Raw genomic sequence first — 22,556 nt, 5'->3', positions numbered from 1 at the left:
ATTTATGATTTTATGTATAAATGCATGAATCTTAATCGTTTTCATTTCATTGAAGGTGATACTGATTCATCTTATTGGGCAATCGCTGGCGACCCAAATCTTCCTAACACTCAAGCATTTCAAGCAATTGTTACCGATAAACAATTTTATGATAAAAACATTTTCAAATTCGCACCATTTGATTTCTTCTGTTTTGATGAGAAATTTAAACCTAAATTAAAGAATAAAGCTGAAGAAAAAGCACATGAGAAGAAGTTATTGGGTTTAGCAATTGAGAAACAAGGTGATAACATGGTGGCGTTATGTCCTAAATGTTATACATCATTCAACGGTTCAATTGATGGGAGTGATTTTAAAAAGATTGCACAAAAAATGAAGGGTGTTAGTTTAAGACAAAATAAGCAATTAACACCTAAAAAATATTTGGATATAATAAATGATAAAGTGATATTTGATGGTCAGAATATTAATTTACAACTTAAAAACGGGTCAATGACTCGCTTAACAATCGGTAAGACTGCATTAACAGGAGCACACACTAAGGCTGTATGTTGTGAAAATGGATGTTGTATGCCATTTATTTAATACAATTTAAAAACGTAGGGGTTGAGTCATGAATTTAAAATTTTATTTTTAATAAAATGCCACAGAAGAGACAAAAGGAACCGTTAATGATGCAATTCAATATGTAAATAATGGTTTTGATACTATGATTCAAAGAGGTGGGCACCCTTAAAACATTGATTTTATTTTTATATAAATGGATAATGTAGATTTAGAAATTTTAATTGATGATTTAGTATTTAATCAAAATTTTCTTGATTATTACGATTTAAAATCATATCTCCAAAAACATAATAACAATATAACGGGTGATGATATGGAATATTATTATCCATATTATAAAAATGAAATTTTGAAATATCATAATAAAATAATTTCTGAAATTAAAGACAAAATTAAAAATAATGAATATACAAAGGGAAAAACTAAATCACAACTTAAACAGTTGAAAGATTTCAAAAATAAAGTATTAACAGAAGAAGATATTGATGAATTATATAAATTATATAATCCTGAGCCGCAAAAGCCAAAGCCGAGGTCTAAAGTAGCAAATGTTCAACAGCTAAAGGAACAAAACGCCCAGGTTCTTCAGACCATAAATGATGCACAAGCTTTAATTTATGATTCATTAGTTAAACCATATTCAGCCCGACTTTTAAATGAAGATCAACTTTTGGAATTCATCCTTCAACATAAACTCGAAGCGGGAAAGTATATCAAACCTTTATATACAGCATATTTAAAACAAATGAATAGAATACATCCAGAATTAATGAAGGGGGGAATGAATTCCAAAACTTCATCATCCAAAATCAAAGCAGATAAAATTAAACCACTTGCAACACCAAAACCTCCAACGACAGTACCGCCTCCTCCTTCAGTTAATCCTTCATCATTCACTTTATTATATCCATTTCAAACATTAAAGAAGCAAAAAGATTTTAAAAAGGATTTCAAAATATTAAATAAACCAACTGACCCAAAAATTCAACCGTTAAAGGAAAAATTTAGTCGCCCTTCATTTGCACCATATCCATATTCATACGAAATCGATCATTTAGAATATTCAAAAGGAAACGTTACTTATTTATTTGCCATTAACATTAACACTAGATATTTATATTGCATTCCGGTGAAAGGGAAAACAGAACAGGAAACAAGAAGAGCTATACAATACTTACTAGATCATGAAAGAGTAGATAATATAAGGGGTGATGGTGATAAAGGATTTCAGGCAGCTATGGCTCATTATTTCCCACAAATTAATTTTTACTTCTCATCTTCTCCATATACGTTTCATAATAAAACAGTTGATGCGGTAATGAGAACTCTTAGAGATGCGTTAGGGGTTAACGGTCAGATATACTGGGATGGAAATCATGACTCCATCATACAACAGTTAGTATATTATTACAATAATACATGGCATAGAACTATAAACATGAAATCAGTGGAAATGAAAAATGATATTTCAAAAGAATGGGAATATATTAGAAAGCAAATGGAAAGGTTAAATGATGTTAAACGTGAACAAATTAATTCGGGGCTCATGAATTTTAAACAAGGAGATAAAGTTTTGATTCATCTCGATTATGGAAAAACTGATAAATCAATGACAAAAAGAAGACGAAGATTTGACACAATAGCTGAATTTGTTAGATATATTAACGGCAATGCATTAGTTGAAGTTGACAATAAATTAATAGAAATTCCGATTTATTTTATTACTCCATTATATTTAAATAATATTTAATTTTTTTTAATTCGTAAGAAATGAGTGACAACAAAGCATCCAAGAGTCCTGATTCAATTAAGATTCAGAGTCCAGACGATGAATATAAAAAGAAACTAAACAGAATTAAATCAAAAATATGCTATTACAAAAAGAAGCCGCAATGCGATGGGGCTGATGCCCATAAAACTAATGGAACTGAAAACGATGAAGAGAGGAAAGAAATAATCGAAAAATTAGAAACTTACCGTTCAATCCTTAAACTGAGTGAAGCAAAAATAAAAGAATTTAATAGAATAAATAAATTGATTGGAAGAGATGAATTTAATAAAGATGAATTTTTAAACTCAATCCAAATTTAATTTTTATTCCTCTTCGACAACGTCTCGAATAACTGAAGGTGTCACTATGTCACCATGTCACCAGGTTATTTAACTTCTTTTAAAAAGTGTGACAACATGACATTTTGACAACACAGCGGGACGAAAGGAGGAAGGCATTTATGAATTATTTTTGAATAACTGAAGGTGTCACTATGTCACCATGTCACCAGGTTATTTAACTTCTTTTAAAAAGTGTGACAACATGACATTTTGACAACACAGCGGGACGAAAGGAGGAAGGCATTTATGAATTATTTTTGAATAACTGAAGGTGTCACTATGTCACCATGTCACCAGGTTATTTAACTTCTTTTAAAAAGTGTGACAACATGACATTTTGACAACACAGCGGGATTAATGCAAAAATAAATTCAAATCATACTTTATAAAGCTTCATTTACAGGTATTTCATCGTCAGTAAATGAATCCTCATTATCGTTTGGTTCAACCTGTTTATATAATCCTTTCATTTCTTCTTTCAAAACATAACACCATGTTTGTTTACCATCTATTCTTCTCTGTTTCCTATCACATTTATCCTTAATGCTCATTTGGAAATTCTTGTCTTTCATGTCTGATGGTTTGCAGAATAGAGCATTTTTACACGTCATACCTGCACACAATTCATCATAATGTGTATTTATCCATACATCTAAAGGATTTGTTGATAACTCGATTAAATCTTGTTTGGCTTCAGTCATCGGTATGATTCGTACATTAAATGATGAAAGGTCATATTGCATAAAATACGTCAGTAAATTATCATAAAATTCCTTTGTGCATGAATTCATTAAATTCTTGAAATAATCAAATTGACCCTTAAATTTACCATTAACTCTTAAAACTACGTATCTTCTGTCTCCAACTTCAATTTTGACAGGGTAAACGATATTAGTTACGAAAATGAAGTTTGCAACATTCTGAGCAGTTCTTCTGGGTTGATTCTTTTCATTAATTCTTATCTCATTATCCGTTATAATTGATTTCAAAGCGTTGAAGTTTGCGAGTCTGTCTTCACCAACATTCTTGAGTTCATTAAGTACAAGAAACATTTTATTCTCAACTACTGAGTTGAAATTACCCGTTAGCTCACCTATTTCGGTAATGTTTTTACATGAATAACCAGCGAGAAGTTCAGAAATAATGTCTGTAAATCTGTTTTTACCTGTTCCCTGAAGTCCTTTCAAAATAATTGCTGTTTCATTCTTGATTCCAGGATGTTGAATCATTGATGCAATCCAGCCGAGAAGGTATTTATACACTTCATCGTTATTATCACAAATGGCTTCTTTAATGAAATCCATAAACATCTCAATTTTTGAGTAATCAGGCTTTTCGAGAACGTTGTATTTATAACCTGAAACGTTGAGAAAACATCTGGAGAATCAGATTTAAAGCAAACACCCTTAACGGTTAATGAGGATAATTGATTTAGTAGTACATCCCATGCTGTTATTGTTTTACCTTCTTCTTTAAATAATTTAATCATTTTGAGTGACTCTTTCATGTTTGATTGAAGAACGAATGATATTTGATTCATTTTGTCGTGTATGTTGTAATCTTTCTGAATGAAGTATTTGTTTCCACAATCTACAAAACGGATTACACGTGATAAATCCTCAATTACTTCAGAACTGTTTTTATACTGATGATTTTCAGCCTTGCGTCTAATATCTGTTATCAAAAACGAGTCATCAAGTTTTATATCAAATGTTATTTTTGGCTTACGTAATAAAGGTAAAACATATTCATCATAATATTCTTTTTGATATAGTTTTAGAATCTTCACTAAAACAAATGGAGAAGTCATTAAATGTGCATATCTACTACGTGCTTTTTCAAAATTACTTTTTGCATTTTCTGTTAAGCTGCAGAAGTTATAAACGTTATCGTATGCTTCATTAATCAAATGATCCGGTAACGAATTAATTGCTTGAAACAGTGTGAATAATGTAACTTCTTTTTCTAAATTCATGTTTCCACCGTCATTATGTACTTCAAAATCACTAATACCATCGACTATGCTCTGGGCAAGTTTATCGTCAATGTTTACATCTTTGTTTTCATTCATGATAGTCTTTATTTCTTCGTTCTTCTGTTCAACTCTTACCTTAATATTCAAATCATTTAATATATCGTTTACTGTTCTGGTTATGGTCGAGTCATAACTTCCACGAATGAATGAGTATGTATTGATTGGTTCTGTTGCATTCTTGCGAACTCTTGAATCAGCCATAACTACTAAAGAACGCTTTGAATCATCAATAGAAGTCATGATATCAATATCATAATCATTGCAGGAATAACATTTAATCATTCTGTTCGAAACTGCATAGAAGAAATTAGTGTTGCAATAAATGTGAAGACCTCCTGAAGCGGTTTTAACGATAACATCTTTATCCGAAAGTTTTGATAAAATGTCTTTTCTAACCGTTTCTTTAAGTTCATCATTGTACGATTTATTGATATCAATATCTATAATCGTTAAATTTGAAATTTTATTTACTAATAAAGCCATACCAGTTTTCCTTCCTCTTCCTCCATCGTGTTTGAGATAGTTATGTAAATCAATCTTGTTTTCACCAATTCTTTCGTTGAGGGTTTTAGTTTCTGCCACAACTAATTCCTCAGCTAATGAATCAATAACTTTTTCATCAGAAACGATATAGTTGCTGTTGTTGTTTGTTGCTGTCATTTATATAGGAATAAAAAAATAAAAATAATTTTAAAACTAACTTTATTTTTGGACTGCATCATATTTCCAGGACTGTTGTCAAAATGTCATGTTGTCTCATTTTTTCAGAGAAGTTAATTAACCTGGTGACACATGGTGACGTAGTGACACCTTCAGTTCTTCAAAAATAATTAATTATTGAATAACCTGAAAACATGAGACTTTGTCTCCGGACTCTTTGAGTCACTTAACGATAAAATATATTTTTGGGTCATGGGCTATGCCCCGCCACGTTGCGTCTTTATGACAAAAATAAATGGTTCATTTACTCACAATATTTTTGTACAAAACGACCCCAAGCTTTTAACTTCTTTTCTGCAGCTTCTAATGCTATCTTAGCGAGTTCATATTCTCTAAATTCTCTCTTTAAATTTTGTTTTTTAGAATGGAGAATCTCTATAACCATAACATAACTCACGTTCATGTTCTAATTGTTTTTCGCGCATTTTTCTAACTTCAGTTAGTATGACTATCTTCAGTACTGTGGCACTGCGCGCCATCTTACCGAAGATATGTCAATCTGACACTTTACAAAACCACTAACGTATATTTTACATCACAGATGCAATATTTCTAATAACCTTAAACTATTTCTGCCACGTAAAGTATTTATCACATAAACCACCTCATCTCACCTCTCTGTACGTTATATATTGTGCGCAGGTCATTACCCATGGCAACTCCCCGCGACACAATGCATGTGCATGAAAAAATAAACGTTCTCACTAACGTTCTCACTAACGTACACACTAACGTTCCCACTAATGTTCTCACTTACAAAAGTATTGCAACTCCTCCCATTGCTGTGCTTCACATAACAGCTCATAATCTTCTGACTCACTACTGTCGCTCCAATCGTCTGAGTCAAAGTCGCTGTCATAATTAATGTTTATAAGTTTTGACAAATGTAATGAAACACGTTTACCGTTTGTATCTATTGCTTGTATAAACTTTCCATTATGTTTACTATCATAAATGCTTAAACTAACTTTACCCTTTCTCCCTCGTATCTGATAGAATGTATTCTCACGCGGAACGAAGAACAAGTTCTTGAACTCATGACCGTTGTAGTTTGTTATCTCAATAGTTTTCGTCATTACATCCAAATAAAAATTTTCAGTAAAAATAAAACTAACGTTAAAAATTTCTCATAACATAAACGTTCTCATTGCTTTATAACTCTCTTCCTTTCTCCAACTCTTCTAACTTCTTCCAAAGTTTAGCAATGTTGTCCTCATGAAGTTTAATCTTTCTCAAAATTCCTTCTTTATCTAATGGTTGCTTTATCTTTCTAAACTGAACTCTACCATCCTTCATAGTATGAATGTAAAAACCTTCTGGAATAGTTCCTGATTTAATGTATTCTACCAAGAACTTTTGTTTCATTGCTTCAGTGACTTTATTTGTCATTTCAATCAAATAAAAATTTTAATATTAAATAAAAATAACGTTATTTTTCAGTAAGGAAACGCAGGAGTTTTACGATTTATTTGAGGAGTAGGTTCTGGTTTAAATGTTGGAGTCGGTTTAGGAGTTGACTTTTGAACAGGAGTTTGTACTTCCATAGGTTCAGGAGTCATTGAAGGTTTTGCTTGTGAAGGTGTTGGAGTTTGTTTAACTTCAGCTACTTCAGTATTATTTACAACATTTGCTTTATTTCTTTTCAACATCATAACTGCTCCTGCTGTAGCTAGCAAACCTAGTGGGAGACCATATCTTATATAAGGACTTGACCAAATGCTATTTTTGACAGGAGCTGGTGGAACACCTAACCTTGGTGAGACTGCTCTTTGCCATTGTGCAGCTCGTAAGAAATATTCAATAGGTGCTCCATAATCGTTTGGTAAAGTTTGTTTCATAGATGGTGAAGGTTCACGAGAGCTTGATGAAGAACTCATTTATAAGCTTTAAAAATAAACGTTCATCCTTTATTCCTCACCGTCGTCCGTAGCTAAGTTATAGTCATCTAATCTTATTATTGGGATTCCATTAGCACGCACCTGAATGGCAAAGCAACAATCCCTCATAAATCCAATAAGTGGCTTTGGTACATTTTCAGTTGCTAGTTCAATAGGTCCTTTAACAGACAATTTGTATGTTATTGGAGCAGTAGATGTTTGACCTTGCTGGAAGCAAAAGTCCACTTCTGTTGGAAAACCACATAAGAAATGTGTGTTGTCATAGCTATCCCATTTATGTTCCACACTACCATCATCCACCAATGACCTCATAACATCTTCATTAAATCCTATCATATCATTGTTTGTATTGCAAGCGTTCGCAACCATTTCATAAAATACAGGTCCATATGATTTTTCAGGTTCTGCAGGCATATTTCCATAAGCTCCCATGGAAAGCTGAAGATATTTAAACTTAGGGTTCTCAAAATTAACATAATAGTTGTCTTTCTTTCTAAATAGTGCCCAAATACTTTTAACATTAATAGGCGTATAAGCTGCTGTAAATGTTGCACTTGAACTATCTGTATTCTTTGAGAATGAACCGTCCATAGGAATCCAATCCATAACTTTAACAGGAAAACATAAAGCCTCGTTTGTATAATGTTCTACAAGTTCTGTATAAATGTTAGGGTCTAAAGAGAATGACTTTGGATGAATGAAACATTCATTAAAATCCATCTTTGTTCGAAATAGTTGCTGGTTACAGTTGTAATAGTAACTGTTCCACTAGCTTCTACTGCCTTCGTTATCATAGTGAATGGTTCATTCCATGGAACAAATTTATTTGTCGGTGGATTTGAATCTGAAGCAAATGCAACTTTAAGAGTTGGATTGAAAGCAATGATATCATTTACAGATATAGATGTGCATTGTAAGGCGTCGCTACTGAACTTTACTTTAAGCTGAATGTTTCCTGCAAAAGCTGGAATAAATCGAATAGCTTCTAATGGAAGGAATCTTCTAACAGGAATTCTTAAACGAAGCTTAAAATCAAATGATTTTCCTGCTGTAATTGGACCACTAACAATTTGTCCTGTTCTGCATGTTCCCGAATGACTCCATACATCTTCATGTCGAGTCTTTGAGAAAACATCTACTTTCTTTATTTGTTCGGTAGTTTGTGAGTTTGAAGTTATATATGCTTCTTCTCTTGCGTTGTCTTGAGAATATACGATACGACCATTTGCAAGGATTTGATATCCAGCAACTGCATAGAAGCGTCATCGAAACCAATCCAAATCCTGGTTGGTTTGTTTTATTGGAACCTGAACCAATTTCTTTATCTACAATAAATTGACCTTCCATTTTATACGTAATGAATGTATTGTAAAGGTCCAACATATTTTCACCAGGAGGTGAGAGATTGAATGTTACCCATGTGTTATCTTTAGCAGTTCCAGGTTGTGATGGAATCTTTGCGTCAGAATATTTTCTATTAGTGTCACCAATTTGAACTGCATTGTCTATGATATCGAAATATGAGCGAATCTGATGAATATGCTCTGCTGGAGTAAATTCGTTTAGCTGTTCGTTCTGCATGTATTTACTTCGGATAAAAATATCTATTTACTTCATTATTCTCACTCTTCTTCTTGGCATTCGTGGTGGAAAGTTGTTTCTTGATTTTCAATGAACTGTACATTCTCTTTTGTCTCAACTTCTTTCACTGGTGGGTCAGGTTCTTTGACTCGGTTTGCTTTTCAATGAAATTCACGAACTTTGCAATAAGCTCTTGGTTCGTTATTGAAAGTACATCTGGCTTCTTTTCTTCTGGTTCTTTTGGTGGCTCAGTTTGAACAGAAGGTTTTATATGGGCTTCGTGGACTTCACCCTTACCATACACCTTAATGTTGTCGCTTTCTGCATTCGCTAATGGAACCTTTCTTTTTCTTACGTATATTTTACCATCTTTACTCTGACTTACGTAATAGAAAGGATGTTGTATTCCTCTTGCGTCATTTAATATAATAGACTCTCGCTCTGATTTTGACAAGCTCATTTTACATCGGTTAAAGTTTTAATTTTGTTTTTTATCTGCAGTCAAATGACTCAGACAAGTCATATGGACAAGACCCAAGGGGTCATAGATGTTGAAACATTGAAGAAAGAAATTCATGAGCAAATTTTATCCGAACTGAAGGAACAAAAACAAGAACAAAAGCCAGAGAGACCAAAGAGAAAACTTAGTGAAAAACAACTAGCTGCATTAGCTGCTGGAAGACAAAAGAACCCACGTTTGCTGGCAAAGAAAGCTAGAGAAGAAGCAAAAGCAAAGGAAGAACAAAAAGCTAAAGAAGCTGAAGCAAAGAAAGAGTAAATGGTTTATTTTTATCGGAACTAAATGTATAGACAAATACCTTTATCTGTTGCGTTCAGTAGTGAAAACTCTGACGTCAAAATAAAGGGGAACAGAGTAACGTTTAAGTTTCCAACAGACTGGATTGTGAACATAAATGAAGAGAAGTACATTGGCATAACATCTATGTATATAACACGTGCTTTCAGAAAGGTTGACTTTATACTTCAAGTCGAGATAGAAAATGACGAATAGTCTTTAAGCGCCCAAAACATTCACATATACAAATACTTTAAAGACGATACAACATTGTTGCAATGTATGATTTCATTTAATGAGATGTTCGAGAAAAAGTTCAACATTGAAGTACAAACTTTACAGCCTTTACGTGAGTTTCTTGCACAACTGAAAGAAGAAGGTAGTCAGCCACAACTTATAGCCTTTCATTATGAATTTAATGAAAATGAAGATGGAACACATGACTGTCAGTTTGTTGTATTCTCACCATTCAATGAAGTAGCTAAAGAGAAAGAAAATCCATTACGTATAAGATTTCAAATCTCTGAACCAAGTGATGATTTCAAGAATGTTTTCAATTATGATGCAATGCTTCCGAGGAAAAATGAATTTTCAAAGATTGTAACACCTGGCATTTGGGATAGAAAGCAAGCTATATTATATTCAAACTTAAGTAAGGGAGTTGAAAATGAGTTCATTGGTCATACAAGAACTACACCACTTCCTAACCCTAAATACTATAAATTAACTGGCTTCAATCGTGAGTTTTGGATAGACATGTTCTCCACTCATGACCATAACTGCCCAGTGTTCTTACCTCCAGACCATAAGGACTGTCTCTACATTGAAGCACAACTCTTAAACTCTACCATCGCAGTATTGTAAAATCTACGCTAGTTTTATTTTTATCACGAATGACCTCATTGCTGACAAAAATAAATGACCTCATTGTTGACCTCATTCATGACCTCATTCATGACCTCATTGCTGACAAAAATAAATGACCTCAGAACTTCAACTTACGAATAAAGCTTGTTTTAGTCGTTATTGAGAAGTTAAACTTCTCTTCAAAGCAAGGTTGACATGACTTACATAAGTCAAAGCCAATCTCTTGACCGTCATAAAGTGCTTTATAAAGTTTCATGACACTGAACTCAGAGTCTTTGTCAAATTTTCCTTGCGGAACCATTAAACCTTTATCTTCATTGTAATAGCATTGTATAGCTTCAGGAAACATTTCATTAGCGGTTAAAGCAATAACATCTTGCTTCACGCCTTTCATTCTGCAGTGAAATGCAACTTCATTTAAATCGTTAGTGAGTAAGTCTATGTAGGTCTTCTTTCCACAAAATATTGACTTGTATGCTAAACTTTGTTTTCCAGGTGTTATTTCTGCGAAGTCACTATGAAACTGACCAAGGTTTTTACCAATGAGAACTCTTCCATAACGTTTCTCAAACTCTTCAGCTAAACGAGGGATATCTTCATTGTAGAGATGCATACTGTCGGTGTCGCTATAAAAGATGTCCATTCCTAAGTCCTCTGCAGTACAGAATACTTCACACATTATTCTCTTCGACATAGATAGAATGTTAACACCAAGTGGACAGAAGTTAAAGTGTCTGCAAATGCTTTTAGTTAGCTTGAAAATAGTTTTATCTGAACCATCCAAACCTTCGAACTTCACTATATGGTTGTAGTTTCTGATGGCATATCTTATAGCATCTTTGTCATCTACTATGGTTATTTTTGACTCAATAGGAGATAGAATAGTTTTGCCATAAATACTATTCAGAATGAACTTTATATTTTCTTGCAAAGGATTTCCTTCTTTCTTATACTTTAACCTTAACTCAAACAACTTCTTTACTTCATCTCTTATTCTAATATCTCTGTTTCCATCGTAATAGTATCCTTGCAACACTTCACATTTGACACCTTGATATTTTATGAGGTCTTGTAATGTTATATGGTCAACATACATTAAACAGCAAGTGTTTGAACTTCTGGGAACGTTAAGTTCTGGATTTAGTTCAGGGTCACAAACTATTAAAGGAAAGTGTCTATGTATTCCAATCTCTGTTATCTTAATGAGAACAAAGAATCCAGACATAAACTTTTCACCAATGGGTTCCTTTTGGTCGTCATCGAATAAATGTCTCATGAGATACTCTGTGCTTAACATCTCATCCTTCAATACTTTTGGAATTCCTTCTAAAGTATAAAGTCTTGCTATAGCTGATGGATATAATGAAACAGCGTCGAAGTCAGCAATGAGTTTCTTTTCGCTCTTTTGTTTAATGTTATCTGACAGCATACATCTTCCACCTTGAATGCATCTCGAAATAAATTCTCTTGGTTTATTTGAGAGGTCATAAAGATTTCCATTCGGGAAGTATACTCTGTTCTCAAACAATTTGTTAGCAATAGAACAAATACTAACGTAGTCATAAACGTTTAAATCAAATTCTTTCAATATGTCATTGCGGAACTTTACAAAACCTTCTCTTAAAATTCTTACATCTTGTTTGCAGTAAAACGTGCTATATTTTTCTAAGTCGAAGTGGTTCTCATCTATTCTGCAACCTTTGATGGAATCTATGTTCTTCATGAACGTATCTGCATCCTGGATAAACTTACACGCTTCAGAAATGACACCAGTTCTGTTGTCATTTGCTAACAAAGTACTGCTGTAGTAGTTGTATGGAAATACTTCTTTCGGTCCTGTTTGTAAGTTAAACATAGCAGGAAATAGTTTAAGCTTCTTATTTATAACACTGTAAGAGTCTTTTATAATAATTGCCCGTCCTTTATATAAACCAGTTATTTGCATTGTTCGTGAACCTTTAATGATGGGAGTTCCTTTCACTTCTGTCATGTGTCTTAAGATGAAGTTTATATCATAGCTGAGGTTATGGAAATATATTAAACTCTTGTCAGGAAGTCGCTCCAAAAATTCTGTTGCACAGTTCTGACCCCATATGCTTTCACTCACTGAACCATCTTCACTGTCATAACAGATGTTAAAAGCTTTATGAAAGCCATCGGTACTACACTCAAAGTCAGCAAAGAAAACGTGCTCAGGAATGAACTTGCACTTATTTTTATTTACTTCTTTTGACTCTGCTTTCTTCTTCAGTTGTACACAATACTTTGGAGCATATGTCAAATCTTTAAATGGTGCAAGGTTCTGTTTATATAAGTCAGTCGTATATGTGAAAAGTTCTCCATAAGAAATAGGTTCGAAATATTTGCACTCCCACAATGTTTTCATAACATCCCATAACGGTGTTGTTCTATCCATGCGAACAATGTATTTACCATCTCCCATTGTATATATTTTCATCTGTTTATCAATGTTCATTCCACCACACTCCTTCAAGATTTCTATATAGTTGCGAATGAAATATGTTGTCATTGGTAATCTTTCGTTTAGCATGTAGTGGTCTTCAACAAGAAGTAAGTCAATAGTTCGAACAGTTTCACATTCTTTTGGTATGTAGTGAATTATTCTGTTATCTTTGGAGTTGTCGAAATAACCAATGGTAACATTAAATGCTATACCTGTTGAATCGGAAATTTCTTGTACTTTACTTTGAGGAAAGTCTCTAACACGAATGACTTCTCTCATGTGGTCAATAGTTTCTTCATTTACTCCAGCCTGAATGCAAGCATAAACGAAACAATTGTCTTCTGTCATAAGTGTTGCAGTTCTTTTGTTCAGTTCATTGAAGATTTGGTAGCGTTCAAGATTTATAGGTAATGTGCAAAGATACTTCCAGAACTGACCGCTTCTTTTCTTATAAAACTTCTTTTCACCAAGGATTTCATTCCAGAAGTCATCTATATCTTGTTTATCTCCTGTTTGTTTAAGTCTGTTCAATAATCTTTTCTGTCTTTCTGTCAGTGTGCTTTCATCTCTATATGGTCTCTTTTTTGGTTTGCCTTTCTTTACATCTGACATCGTTAAGCCTTCATATTCAGTTAAATCATACATCTTTATTTCAGTAAGATTCTTTATGTTTGTCAAGAAGAAGTCATAGTGCATTTCAACAATACCTGCAGCATTTGCTTCTATCTCTGATATAAAGTTCTCCTTCAAGAGCTGATGTAGTAATGTTCCAATATTATTGAGGTTTAACGTAGAACATTCATACTTTCCACCAAGTTTATAACATACCATCCATCTTTGTTGGGAGTTTATTTTAATCTTCTCTAAGAGTCTCATGAAAACCTTACCGAAATGTTGTGTAAGTAGTCTCTGTTTGGTTCATCTAAGCTTCGATGTTAAAGTCAATGAGGTCTATTTGCCTGTCTTAACATTCCTCTTCCTATTCTCTTCATCTTTCTTTAACCATCTCTCACCTTCTTTTGGTTTGTCGTCAATGGAACGAATGACATCGTTAGCTTTGCGAACTTGTTCTATAGCATTTTTAAACATCTCTCTTCTCTGTTGTTTCAGTGTGTCGTCTCTTCTTCTTGTTTCACCAACGTTCGCATTTGTTATGTCAAACATCTCACGCCTTACTTCATGAGGTATTGAACGTCTATGATATAAGTCAATAGCAACGTCATTTAAAGGAAAAGTTCTTGCATGGACTTCGTCCTCACCGCGTTGTGGCTTTATGAACTCATGAATTCTATCATAACTTATTTCACCATTGTAGTCATTGAGGATGTCAGCGAGTGCTTTTTTGTTTGTTGCGTAATGTTTTGCAACATCTATGTTAGCTTCTGTAAGAAGTTGTTTTATTTCCGAGTGTTCTAACTTAGACAACTTCCGATACATCTTTAGTAGGAAATAAAAAAATATTTTTTTTGAAAAAATTAGATTAGATTTTTTTTAAGTTATTTTTCAAAATAATTTAATATTTTTATTTTAATGAAACACATGCAAGATTGCAAGTTCTTTTCATACAATGCTCTCGCTACTGCCATCAAGAATGAGTTCAATAATGCTTCAAATGTTAATGTTATCTTTAACAAGAAGTTTGTGAAAGAATCTAAGTTTGGTCAGTATGTCAGACCATTAGCTATCGTCATTGACCGCAAACGTTATACTTCACAAGAGTTAGCAGTAGTTTTGAAACAAAAGAGTTTCTTCGTGAATGTCAAAGATACTCATTATACTGTCATAAAGAACTCTAACGTTGACTTCTTCAGTATTGCTTTAAATCTTTCCGAACAGAAAGAATATAAGAAAGGTGAAACAAATGTGAAATATTATCCTTCATCTCTGAAGACAATAACGAACAAAGATGTCATACAAAAGTTCTTACCAAAGGTTGAAGAAGCTTCTATTGACATTGACGAAGGAAGTGAAATGGTTGAAGAAATAGACCCTGAAGTTATTTAAGCAAAAATATATTTTTGAATAACTGAAAGTGTCACCACGTCACCATGTGCTACCAGGTTAATTAACTTCTTTTAAAAATGATGACAACATGACATTTTGACAACAACACAGGAAATAAATTTTATCGTTAATGTTTACGTTAATTTCGTAAATTTTTCATAAATGTTTTCATAAAGACGCAAAGCGGCGGGCATAGCCCATGACCAAAAAATAATGTTTAGAGTAGATGGGTATATCTAACCTAATTTCTACCCTCATTTATAACATGGTCTAAAACTCTCGAAAATCATGAATTTTTGACATTTCCTTATGAAAGAAAAATAACGCTAATTTTTTCTAAGAAAATTTTTTATCTTGTATGTAAAGACAGTAATGTCAAACATTGAGTTTGAAACAGTTAGAAAGATTGACAATGACACCAAAGTGGTTAGAATAGGTGATTTAAACGTAAGATACTCAAAGAAATACAACAAATATTCTTTGTCAGACATTATAATACCATCTGGAAAGAAAGCAAAGGACTGGGTTAGAATTGCTTCTACTCAGAAAATTTTGACAAGAAATCCTGAGCTTATGATATCAGTAGCATTTCATGGAACAAGAGCATATCTTATAGACAAAAGTCTTATACCAATAATTCTTCTATGGATTGACCAGTTGTTGGATATAACTTCATAACTTATGGTTCATTCGATACGGAACGTTGCAGTGAAGGCTTACTTTATATTGTTCAGAAACCGAAGGACTTCAATACAAAGAGATATAAGATAGGAAGAACAATATAATATAACTCAAAGATATGACAGTACAGTCAATAGAGTCAAGGTTGTGTTCGTTAATGATATGAGAGCTGCAGAAACAGAACTACTTGAAAAGTTTGAGAAAATGTATGGTGCTCCCATGAAAGGTAAAGAAACTTTCGAAGTAGATGAGATAGATAAAGCTATAAAATTATTTGACGAAGTTGCTGAAAAATACATGTAAAGCGTTTATTTTTGGTCTTTTGTGAAAGTCAGAAAAAATAAAGTTAGTTTTATTTTGTATGAAATGACATTTAGACAACAACACAGGAGGATCAATTATGAAATATTTTGTTCATTCTTCCTCTTTGAAGTTGTCGAAATATTCTGTTATCTTTTCTTTCAGTAATGTTAAGTCTTCTTTGAATGTAAGTATTGTGCAACCTTTGATATCATAGTGTGTTTGAGGAAGAGTATTTTTGACAATTTCCTTTATTTGCTCATTCGGTGTCATTTGAAATCGGTAAGTTTTTCACGATAGAACCGGTTTCTGTCAGATTTATATATCTTAGCTAAGTCATAAAAGCTCTTGTTGTTTCTTCTCACTAAATGCAACATAACCATATCTCTATCTTCTTCTTTCTCCAACTCTTCAGCGTAAATCATATACTTATAGTTCTTTTCCTTTCCTTTTGGTACTGAACGTGGTATTCTTTTCTGTATGCTTTTGTCTTTTGGATTCAATGACTTCATCTTTTGCTTGAAGTTTCTTTTCCATCTCTCCACGTTCTGCTTTATATAGTTCATCTAACATCATGAAAATATAACAAGCATAACGAGGTGAAGCCCACATTGCTACAGCATTTACTAAAAGTCTATGACATAATAACCTTTCAAACCAGAGCCAAATTCTTGCGATTTTCGTACGGAATCTCTTCCCTCGGTTTTCCGAGGGAAGCAATCATATGAGGAAATTCTTCTAAAAGTTCTTTTGTCTGTTGGTTTTCAAACCAATGATATGCTTGCTTTGTAGAAAGAAGAGCATTCAAAATACTTTGCATTTGGTACATGTCATCTTTGACTGAACGAATAAGACGTACTGTTTGTTATACTGTATGTACTCGTATTCTTCATTTATGGCTTCATGAACGATAGCAATTGTTGTGTTCTCTGATGTTGACATTACTGTCTTTACATACAAAATAAAAAAATAAATAAAAATAAAACTAACTTTATTTTTTCTGAGATAAACACTATTTCTTCACAACATTAAATTTATCCCTGTATGAAATGACTTTAAAAAGATTATTGACTGACTTCGAATACTATCTCATTGACGCACTGACAGACCCTCAAAACTGTGTTGAAAGTTCTTTAAGCTTTAAGATTGAAGGTACGACGCATTTTGTCTTCACTTACGTATTGAAAGAATATGACCGTTATCATAACGAAGTGAATCAAACACTAATAAAATTTGTAGATAAAAAATTGGTTAACAATGAATATTTTAAACGTGAAGACCCAAACACTGCTGGAGATGATGAAGAATACAGACAAGTTATTGAAAAAAATAACGCAAGATTAGATGCAATAGAAAAGAAGTTTAATGAATGTCTTACAAACACGTATGAATATCTTATGCGGTGGGAAGCTAGATGGAAATAAATTTACGTCAAATATGCAATTTATAAAATCTTATGTCGACAGGCTACGTAGCACAGTGGTCTAAGGTGGTGTTATGGAGGGGTCAGGGTCTGTGGTTCGAACCGCGACAGCGCCGTATTTTCTTATTTTCTTTGTTTGTCTTGTTTGTCGTGAATAAAAAGTGTCATAAAAGTTCTCTATCTTCCACGGGAATAAATAAAAAATTTACTTTATTTCTTCTTTATTTCTTTGTTCCCGTGGAAGAAGGGTTTTGCTGTTTTTTCTCAGCCGAAATCAATGATTTTTTTCATTTTTGGAATCCTTAGCGAATGAGGAATCTTTTCTCTCGTGGAAGCTTTGACCAAAAATATAATTGAGGGTAGAAGGGTAGATCTAACCTCATTTCTAACCTCATTTCTACCCTCAAGATTTACAAACGTTTAACGTGATATACGTTATGAATTCGTGAAATTTTAAACAGTTTTCTAGCTTCTATTTCTTCTTTTAGTACATCGAATGTTTTAACAATGTCGAAAGTTTCTTTATACTTCTTCTTGACATCAGATAAAAGGAAATCATCAGCTGTGGGATAGTTTTTATTAAGAAATGTCAACATGTCCATTTTATCTTCTGCTGGCTTTTCTGCTTCTTTCTTTAAGTCAGCATAGTCGTTTCTCATTCTTTCTATCTCTTTTACTGAGTAGTTATATTTCCTAATTGCTGCTTTACATTTTGAACATTGCGGATTCATTTTTGCGTTATACATTGAAATTTGACCTGCTAGAACAACTAAGGCGTCAATGGTTTTCTTTAACTCAAAAGTTGTTGGTTTTATCTGTCCATTCCATATTTTGCCTCTTCTGTCTTTATCTCTTATCTGCCACACACATTCAGCAGCTAATGAAACAAAGTTATCGTAAGTCTTAAACTCCTCAGATTTATATATGTCAGAAATGTTTTTATAAACCATGTCGCAATCTTTGTCCATAACTTTATGGTTGCAATGAAAACCAAGGAATTCATAATTTACTTTACGTATGAACTTCTTTATTTCTACTGAATCAGTTGGTTTCACTTCTATTTCATCGAATTCATGAATAGTGAGCTTTTGTTGCTGAACTTCAGGCAATTTGGGTAAATGGTCAATAATATCCTGTATGTCATAAAGATACTGTTCATTTGTTTCATCTTTCGCACTACAGTCTAAATTACTTGTTAAAAGTTCTTGCTTAATTCTTTGTATTTCTGTCTCAAAAGTATATGAAGAAGGAATGAAGCTTTTCATCTCTACCAACATTGACGTAGGATTCATGATTAATGAATTTGGTGCCGTGCATGCTGTCGAAAGTGCTGATGTTTCGATTTTTGTAATCATATTTATATAAAAATAAAAAAAATAAATAAAAATAAAATTAACTTTATTTTTTTCTATCTTAAGGAAATTCATGAAAATTCATGAGGGTAGAAATGAGGGTAGAAATGAGGTTAGATCTAACCATCTACCCTAAACATTATTTTTGCTGAATTAAGCAACAAAATGAACGAGGTCAGGATGTATGTAAATACCTTTGAATTCATTTATAACGCCCTTAGTAAGCTCATAAAATGCTTGTTTTGAGGTGGAGCCAAAAGTGGCTCGACCGTATTCTTTCAACCAAAACTCAAGAATTTCCTGCATGAATTTTGTATAAAAAAACAACCGTCTGAATTCCGGCGGTTGCTATATTCTTCACAAAATGCCTTATAATACTCTTCCCAGGACTTATTTTCCAACAACTTTCTAAAGTCTTTCCTAAACTGACTGACTGACGGCACAAAGTGGCTTAACGAAAACATTAATATATAAAATTCATGAAAATTCATAACGTATATCACGTTAAACGTTTGTAAATCTTGAGGGTAGAAATGAGGTTAGAAATGAGGTTAGATCTAACATTCTAACATAAACATTATTTTTGTTCATTTATGTTAAAATAAATGGTACCATTAATGATATCATGACTGTTCTCGTTCATGTCTGATTTACATCTAATGAAAAAGTTTAGAAGAATTTTCTTATTCTTTCTGGCATATTTTTGTCTTTCCAGTACTCCAGCTCTAATGGACCCAGATGAGTTGGCTTCGACTCTCTCAAGTTCTTAGATGGTATAAATCTTCAACGCCTCCTTCATATCTTACTTTATAAGTGTCATCGTTTGTGTTATAGCCAAGTATTTCAATAACCACTCCTCGCTTTGCTTCGTCAATGGTTTCAGCAAGTTTGCCATTACTACTTTCGACTAATTTATGACGAGGGTAAAACGCTATGGAGTCGTCAGCAGCTTTTATAAGATATCCATTACCTTGCGTAGAGTCTACGATATAATAATTTCGACTTAACCTTAAACGTTTCTTTGTCAACGGTTTGTCGTCAAGAACTACACGAACTTTTGTACCAGGAATGAGGGTAAATTGTGTTGAATTTCTGATATTTTGTGTTTGGCTTCGTTTCTTTTGTATATACTTTTCTTCTTGTTGTTGTGTCATTGAATTTGGTGTATGTCCTGTTGTAGAATGTGTTGAGGAATTATATACTTCGAGAAAATGTTTCATTGTTTCTTCGGTAAAGTCTCGCTCTTGATTTAAATCTCTGAGAGTCCTTATGAAGCGGTTTATGATGCCGAGTATGTTATGGTTATGGTCTTCAGTAGTGTAGTGAGTTATGTTATGCTTAATGAGAAATTCTGTGATTTCATTGCTGAGGTATGCTGAATCCTGGTCTGATGTTAAAGTACTTGGGTTATGTTCTGCTACAAACTTTTGTAAAACTCTTAACACTTCACGAGTTCCTTTGTTCCTCATTGGATATGCATATGCTTTACGAGTGTTAACATTAATGAAGATGAGGAATGGTTTATGTCCTCCTTTTCTGCTTTGAATGAGAGTGTCAAATTGGTATGCGTCAGGAGTGTTGGAGTAAATTGGTAAAAAGTAGTCGTAAGGATTTATTTTTGTTTGATGTACAACATTTTTGTTAAAGAACTTTTTCACTTCAGCTCTGTTAGTAAATCCCCAACTCTTTGCAGCTTCATTGAACTTCTTAAATGACCTCCATGGATGTTGTTCGAATACTTCTTTCAAGCTCATTTATGTAAAGTTAAAGATTTTATTCTAGGCTCAAGCGCGTTCATTGAACGCGGTACCATGCGAATACAGTCACAAATGGTGGCATATAATCTGCACCCGAGCCTGTTGGATTTGTTGCGAAAGTGTGTGAATGATTACCTGTGGTTCCACAGAAAATACCTGTGCTTGAATCTACTGGGTCACTTGTGATATCATATCTATTCATTCCCTGTCTATCCGAACCTGCTGCGAGATTTGTATAACCTCTTTTTGTTATCGAATGTGAATGATTACCTGTTGTGTTTGTAGTTCCTGTATGAGTGTGCGGTGGAAGGTTTGCTTCTAAAATTTTCTTCGAACCTCCTGTTTGCTTTGAAGAGTTAGCACAATATAAGAATTTGTCTACAATCTGCTGCCACGTACCGAAACCCAGAACTGTTGCTGGATTTGTTGAGTTCATTGACGTATAAATAGAACCAACAGGATATAATGTTTGAAGTATTTCTGTCTTTAATGTTTGAAGCTCTGTTTTGTCAGCTTTCTTATCATATAAATCTTGAGCAGTGAATTTAACTTTATTTTCATCATCCATGACATAAACATTTCTACATCTAATGTATTTCATCGTTGTTATGTTTTCATCCGATGTTAAACCTTGTGGAAAGTTAGGAGGTTTACAATATAATGCATCCCCATCAGTTCCTTCAACCGTTCCTTCAATACTTTCTATACCAACAGTTGTGAAGAATTCATGTGTATGGTTCTTATCTGCCTTCTTATCTAACATTGCTGGTAGTTCATGTGTTTCAAAGTTTCTGGCATGACCTTCAATGTTCATACATTTACTATTTAAGGAGTTTAGTGTATCTTTTACGCTTGTACTTGGATTCTCTAAAGGTGCACTTGAACCAGGGGTATAGTTCAATATTATGTCGTCTGCTCTAACAGTAGTGAAGGATTTATGTGTATGGTTCTTGTCTGCTTTACTGTCTAATGTAGCTTGAAGTTCATTTATATCGGAGATGTTGTGTTTATGAGATTTCAAAACTTTGTTCATTGCTTCGAGTTCAACTTTGTCAGCTTTACTTTTAATAGCATCTTCAAACGTTATTTTTGACTTAACTCTCAAAGTAAATCTTGGTTCAACTAATACACCTTAACAGAGAAAGTAGAGGCATAAATTTCATCGTTATAACTAAATGCTTCTTGTGCTTTACCTGTGTCATAATGTACATTACAGCTTATGTCATAACCTTTAGCACGATGTATTTATATCTTCTTTCATTAACATCTTCAGTGCTTATTTGTTCATTTCCTGTGTTAAATATCCATGGTAGTCCGTTATAATCTGTTCGTCTGAACTTATATAATGAACATGGTTTTTATCTGCTTTTTCGGCTAATTTCTCTTCTATCTCATTTATTTCAAGTTCATGCCTACCGCCAGAACTCTTATTATCATTAATCTTTTTCATTAATTCGGTAATTACGTCATAAAGACTATATTCTGTTTTCGGTTTTGTAAATAATGAGTCAAAATTTCTTTTCATCATTACATCGCTGACATTAATGATATCACCAATTCCTTTTTCATTTATTCTCTTCATTAATTCTGCAATAATGACGAATATATAATCTGTTAATTTATTCTCTTCATCGAGGGTTATAGAATGTTTTGAAATTGAATCATTAACTCCTCTAAATAAATCAATAACTTCAGGATACACGTTTTTAATGTCTCGAATAACCCGACCAGTATCCTGTTGTTCATGTTCTTCGTTCCGTCGTTACGTGGTTTTATATCTCTAACCATCATCAACGCAGCCATAACCGGAGGGTTTGTTGCAATCTGTTCGAAAATCCGTCCGTTATGTACGGTATATCTAATAATTTCTTTGTGTTTGTTAAAACATTTGAAACAAGTCTTTTAAAACCATCTACAAAATTTCCTGTTTCACCTAATGTTCTTGCAGCATTTACAAGCTCACCCATTCCGCTTTTGACCCCAAAAACGTCCATATTGC

At 33.2% G+C, this 22,556-nt stretch overlaps 16 protein-coding genes and 5 pseudogenes across 21 annotated transcripts, besides 1 other annotated feature; 9 read left to right on the top strand and 12 right to left on the bottom strand.

Moving 5' to 3' along the window:
• Positions 1 to 5,374: part of a mobile genetic element that runs on past the window's edge.
• On the top strand, positions 13 to 585 carry TVAGG3_0782110 (DNA/RNA polymerase superfamily; the record flags this gene model as incomplete). The annotated part of the gene is made up of 1 exon (XM_051246374.1): positions 13 to 585. The coding sequence occupies one exon, from the start codon at positions 13 to 15 to the stop codon at positions 583 to 585; it is 573 nt and encodes a 190-aa protein (XP_051081849.1).
• Positions 761 to 1,449, top strand: TVAGG3_0782100 (uncharacterized protein; the record flags this gene model as incomplete). Its single annotated transcript, XM_051246373.1, has 1 exon — positions 761 to 1,449. A coding segment is annotated over one exon (689 nt), but the record flags the coding sequence as incomplete, so codon positions are not given.
• Positions 1,886 to 2,317, top strand: TVAGG3_0782090 (uncharacterized protein; the record flags this gene model as incomplete). The annotated part of the gene is made up of 1 exon (XM_051246372.1): positions 1,886 to 2,317. One exon carries the CDS (start codon positions 1,886 to 1,888, stop codon positions 2,315 to 2,317), a length of 432 nt encoding a protein of 143 aa, XP_051081847.1.
• TVAGG3_0782080 (uncharacterized protein) lies at positions 2,338 to 2,658 on the top strand (the record flags this gene model as incomplete). The annotated part of the gene is made up of 1 exon (XM_001288096.1): positions 2,338 to 2,658. One exon carries the CDS (start codon positions 2,338 to 2,340, stop codon positions 2,656 to 2,658), a length of 321 nt encoding a protein of 106 aa, XP_001288097.1.
• TVAGG3_0782070 (uncharacterized protein) lies at positions 3,063 to 3,290 on the bottom strand (the record flags this gene model as incomplete). The annotated part of the gene is made up of 1 exon (XM_051246371.1): positions 3,063 to 3,290. The coding sequence occupies one exon, from the start codon at positions 3,288 to 3,290 to the stop codon at positions 3,063 to 3,065; it is 228 nt and encodes a 75-aa protein (XP_051081846.1).
• Positions 4,728 to 5,374, bottom strand: TVAGG3_0782060 (Prim-pol domain family; the record flags this gene model as incomplete). The annotated part of the gene is made up of 1 exon (XM_051246370.1): positions 4,728 to 5,374. A coding segment is annotated over one exon (647 nt), but the record flags the coding sequence as incomplete, so codon positions are not given.
• Positions 5,375 to 5,678: 304 nt separating this feature from the next.
• TVAGG3_0782040 lies at positions 5,679 to 5,913 on the bottom strand (annotated as a pseudogene). The gene has a single exon. A coding segment is annotated over exon 1 (235 nt).
• Positions 5,914 to 6,586: 673 nt separating this feature from the next.
• Positions 6,587 to 6,823, bottom strand: TVAGG3_0782030 (uncharacterized protein; the record flags this gene model as incomplete). Its single annotated transcript, XM_001296966.1, has 1 exon — positions 6,587 to 6,823. One exon carries the CDS (start codon positions 6,821 to 6,823, stop codon positions 6,587 to 6,589), a length of 237 nt encoding a protein of 78 aa, XP_001296967.1.
• A 47-nt stretch (positions 6,824 to 6,870) lies between these two features.
• TVAGG3_0782020 (kinase C-related family) lies at positions 6,871 to 7,083 on the bottom strand (the record flags this gene model as incomplete). The annotated part of the gene is made up of 1 exon (XM_051246369.1): positions 6,871 to 7,083. The coding sequence occupies one exon, from the start codon at positions 7,081 to 7,083 to the stop codon at positions 6,871 to 6,873; it is 213 nt and encodes a 70-aa protein (XP_051081844.1).
• A 258-nt stretch (positions 7,084 to 7,341) lies between these two features.
• Positions 7,342 to 7,635, bottom strand: TVAGG3_0782010 (uncharacterized protein; the record flags this gene model as incomplete). Its single annotated transcript, XM_051246368.1, has 1 exon — positions 7,342 to 7,635. One exon carries the CDS (start codon positions 7,633 to 7,635, stop codon positions 7,342 to 7,344), a length of 294 nt encoding a protein of 97 aa, XP_051081843.1.
• Positions 7,636 to 9,182: 1,547 nt separating this feature from the next.
• TVAGG3_0782000 (uncharacterized protein) lies at positions 9,183 to 9,373 on the bottom strand (the record flags this gene model as incomplete). Its single annotated transcript, XM_051246367.1, has 1 exon — positions 9,183 to 9,373. A coding segment is annotated over one exon (191 nt), but the record flags the coding sequence as incomplete, so codon positions are not given.
• Positions 9,374 to 9,436: 63 nt separating this feature from the next.
• TVAGG3_0781990 (uncharacterized protein) lies at positions 9,437 to 9,691 on the top strand (the record flags this gene model as incomplete). The annotated part of the gene is made up of 1 exon (XM_051246366.1): positions 9,437 to 9,691. One exon carries the CDS (start codon positions 9,437 to 9,439, stop codon positions 9,689 to 9,691), a length of 255 nt encoding a protein of 84 aa, XP_051081841.1.
• A 318-nt stretch (positions 9,692 to 10,009) lies between these two features.
• Positions 10,010 to 10,573, top strand: TVAGG3_0781980 (uncharacterized protein; the record flags this gene model as incomplete). Its single annotated transcript, XM_001296546.2, has 1 exon — positions 10,010 to 10,573. One exon carries the CDS (start codon positions 10,010 to 10,012, stop codon positions 10,571 to 10,573), a length of 564 nt encoding a protein of 187 aa, XP_001296547.2.
• Positions 10,574 to 10,694: 121 nt separating this feature from the next.
• TVAGG3_0781970 lies at positions 10,695 to 11,134 on the bottom strand (annotated as a pseudogene). Its single transcript has one exon. A coding segment is annotated over exon 1 (440 nt).
• Positions 11,135 to 12,330: 1,196 nt separating this feature from the next.
• On the bottom strand, positions 12,331 to 14,129 carry TVAGG3_0781960 (annotated as a pseudogene). Its single transcript has one exon. A coding segment is annotated over exon 1 (1,799 nt).
• Positions 14,130 to 14,570: 441 nt separating this feature from the next.
• On the top strand, positions 14,571 to 15,044 carry TVAGG3_0781950 (uncharacterized protein; the record flags this gene model as incomplete). Its single annotated transcript, XM_051246365.1, has 1 exon — positions 14,571 to 15,044. The coding sequence occupies one exon, from the start codon at positions 14,571 to 14,573 to the stop codon at positions 15,042 to 15,044; it is 474 nt and encodes a 157-aa protein (XP_051081840.1).
• Positions 15,045 to 15,416: 372 nt separating this feature from the next.
• Positions 15,417 to 16,028, top strand: TVAGG3_0781940 (annotated as a pseudogene). The gene has a single exon. A coding segment is annotated over exon 1 (612 nt).
• A 1,046-nt stretch (positions 16,029 to 17,074) lies between these two features.
• Positions 17,075 to 17,449, top strand: TVAGG3_0781930 (uncharacterized protein; the record flags this gene model as incomplete). The annotated part of the gene is made up of 1 exon (XM_001309102.1): positions 17,075 to 17,449. One exon carries the CDS (start codon positions 17,075 to 17,077, stop codon positions 17,447 to 17,449), a length of 375 nt encoding a protein of 124 aa, XP_001309103.1.
• Positions 17,450 to 17,858: 409 nt separating this feature from the next.
• TVAGG3_0781920 (organellar and viral DNA polymerase type B) lies at positions 17,859 to 18,803 on the bottom strand (the record flags this gene model as incomplete). The annotated part of the gene is made up of 1 exon (XM_001309101.1): positions 17,859 to 18,803. The coding sequence occupies one exon, from the start codon at positions 18,801 to 18,803 to the stop codon at positions 17,859 to 17,861; it is 945 nt and encodes a 314-aa protein (XP_001309102.1).
• An 893-nt stretch (positions 18,804 to 19,696) lies between these two features.
• TVAGG3_0781910 (integrase core domain containing protein family) lies at positions 19,697 to 20,554 on the bottom strand (the record flags this gene model as incomplete). The annotated part of the gene is made up of 1 exon (XM_051246364.1): positions 19,697 to 20,554. A coding segment is annotated over one exon (858 nt), but the record flags the coding sequence as incomplete, so codon positions are not given.
• A 40-nt stretch (positions 20,555 to 20,594) lies between these two features.
• Positions 20,595 to 22,139, bottom strand: TVAGG3_0781900 (annotated as a pseudogene). The gene has a single exon. A coding segment is annotated over exon 1 (1,545 nt).
• Between the last annotated feature and the right edge of the window lie 417 nt (positions 22,140 to 22,556).

The sequence above is a fragment of the Trichomonas vaginalis genome, chromosome VI (genome assembly GCF_026262505.1).
Source record: "Trichomonas vaginalis G3 chromosome VI, whole genome shotgun sequence".
In the NCBI taxonomy this organism is placed as follows: domain Eukaryota; phylum Parabasalia; order Trichomonadida; family Trichomonadidae; genus Trichomonas; species Trichomonas vaginalis.
The sequence above is the reverse complement of the archived record's forward strand: the minus strand, read 5'-3'. Positions and strand labels throughout refer to the sequence as shown.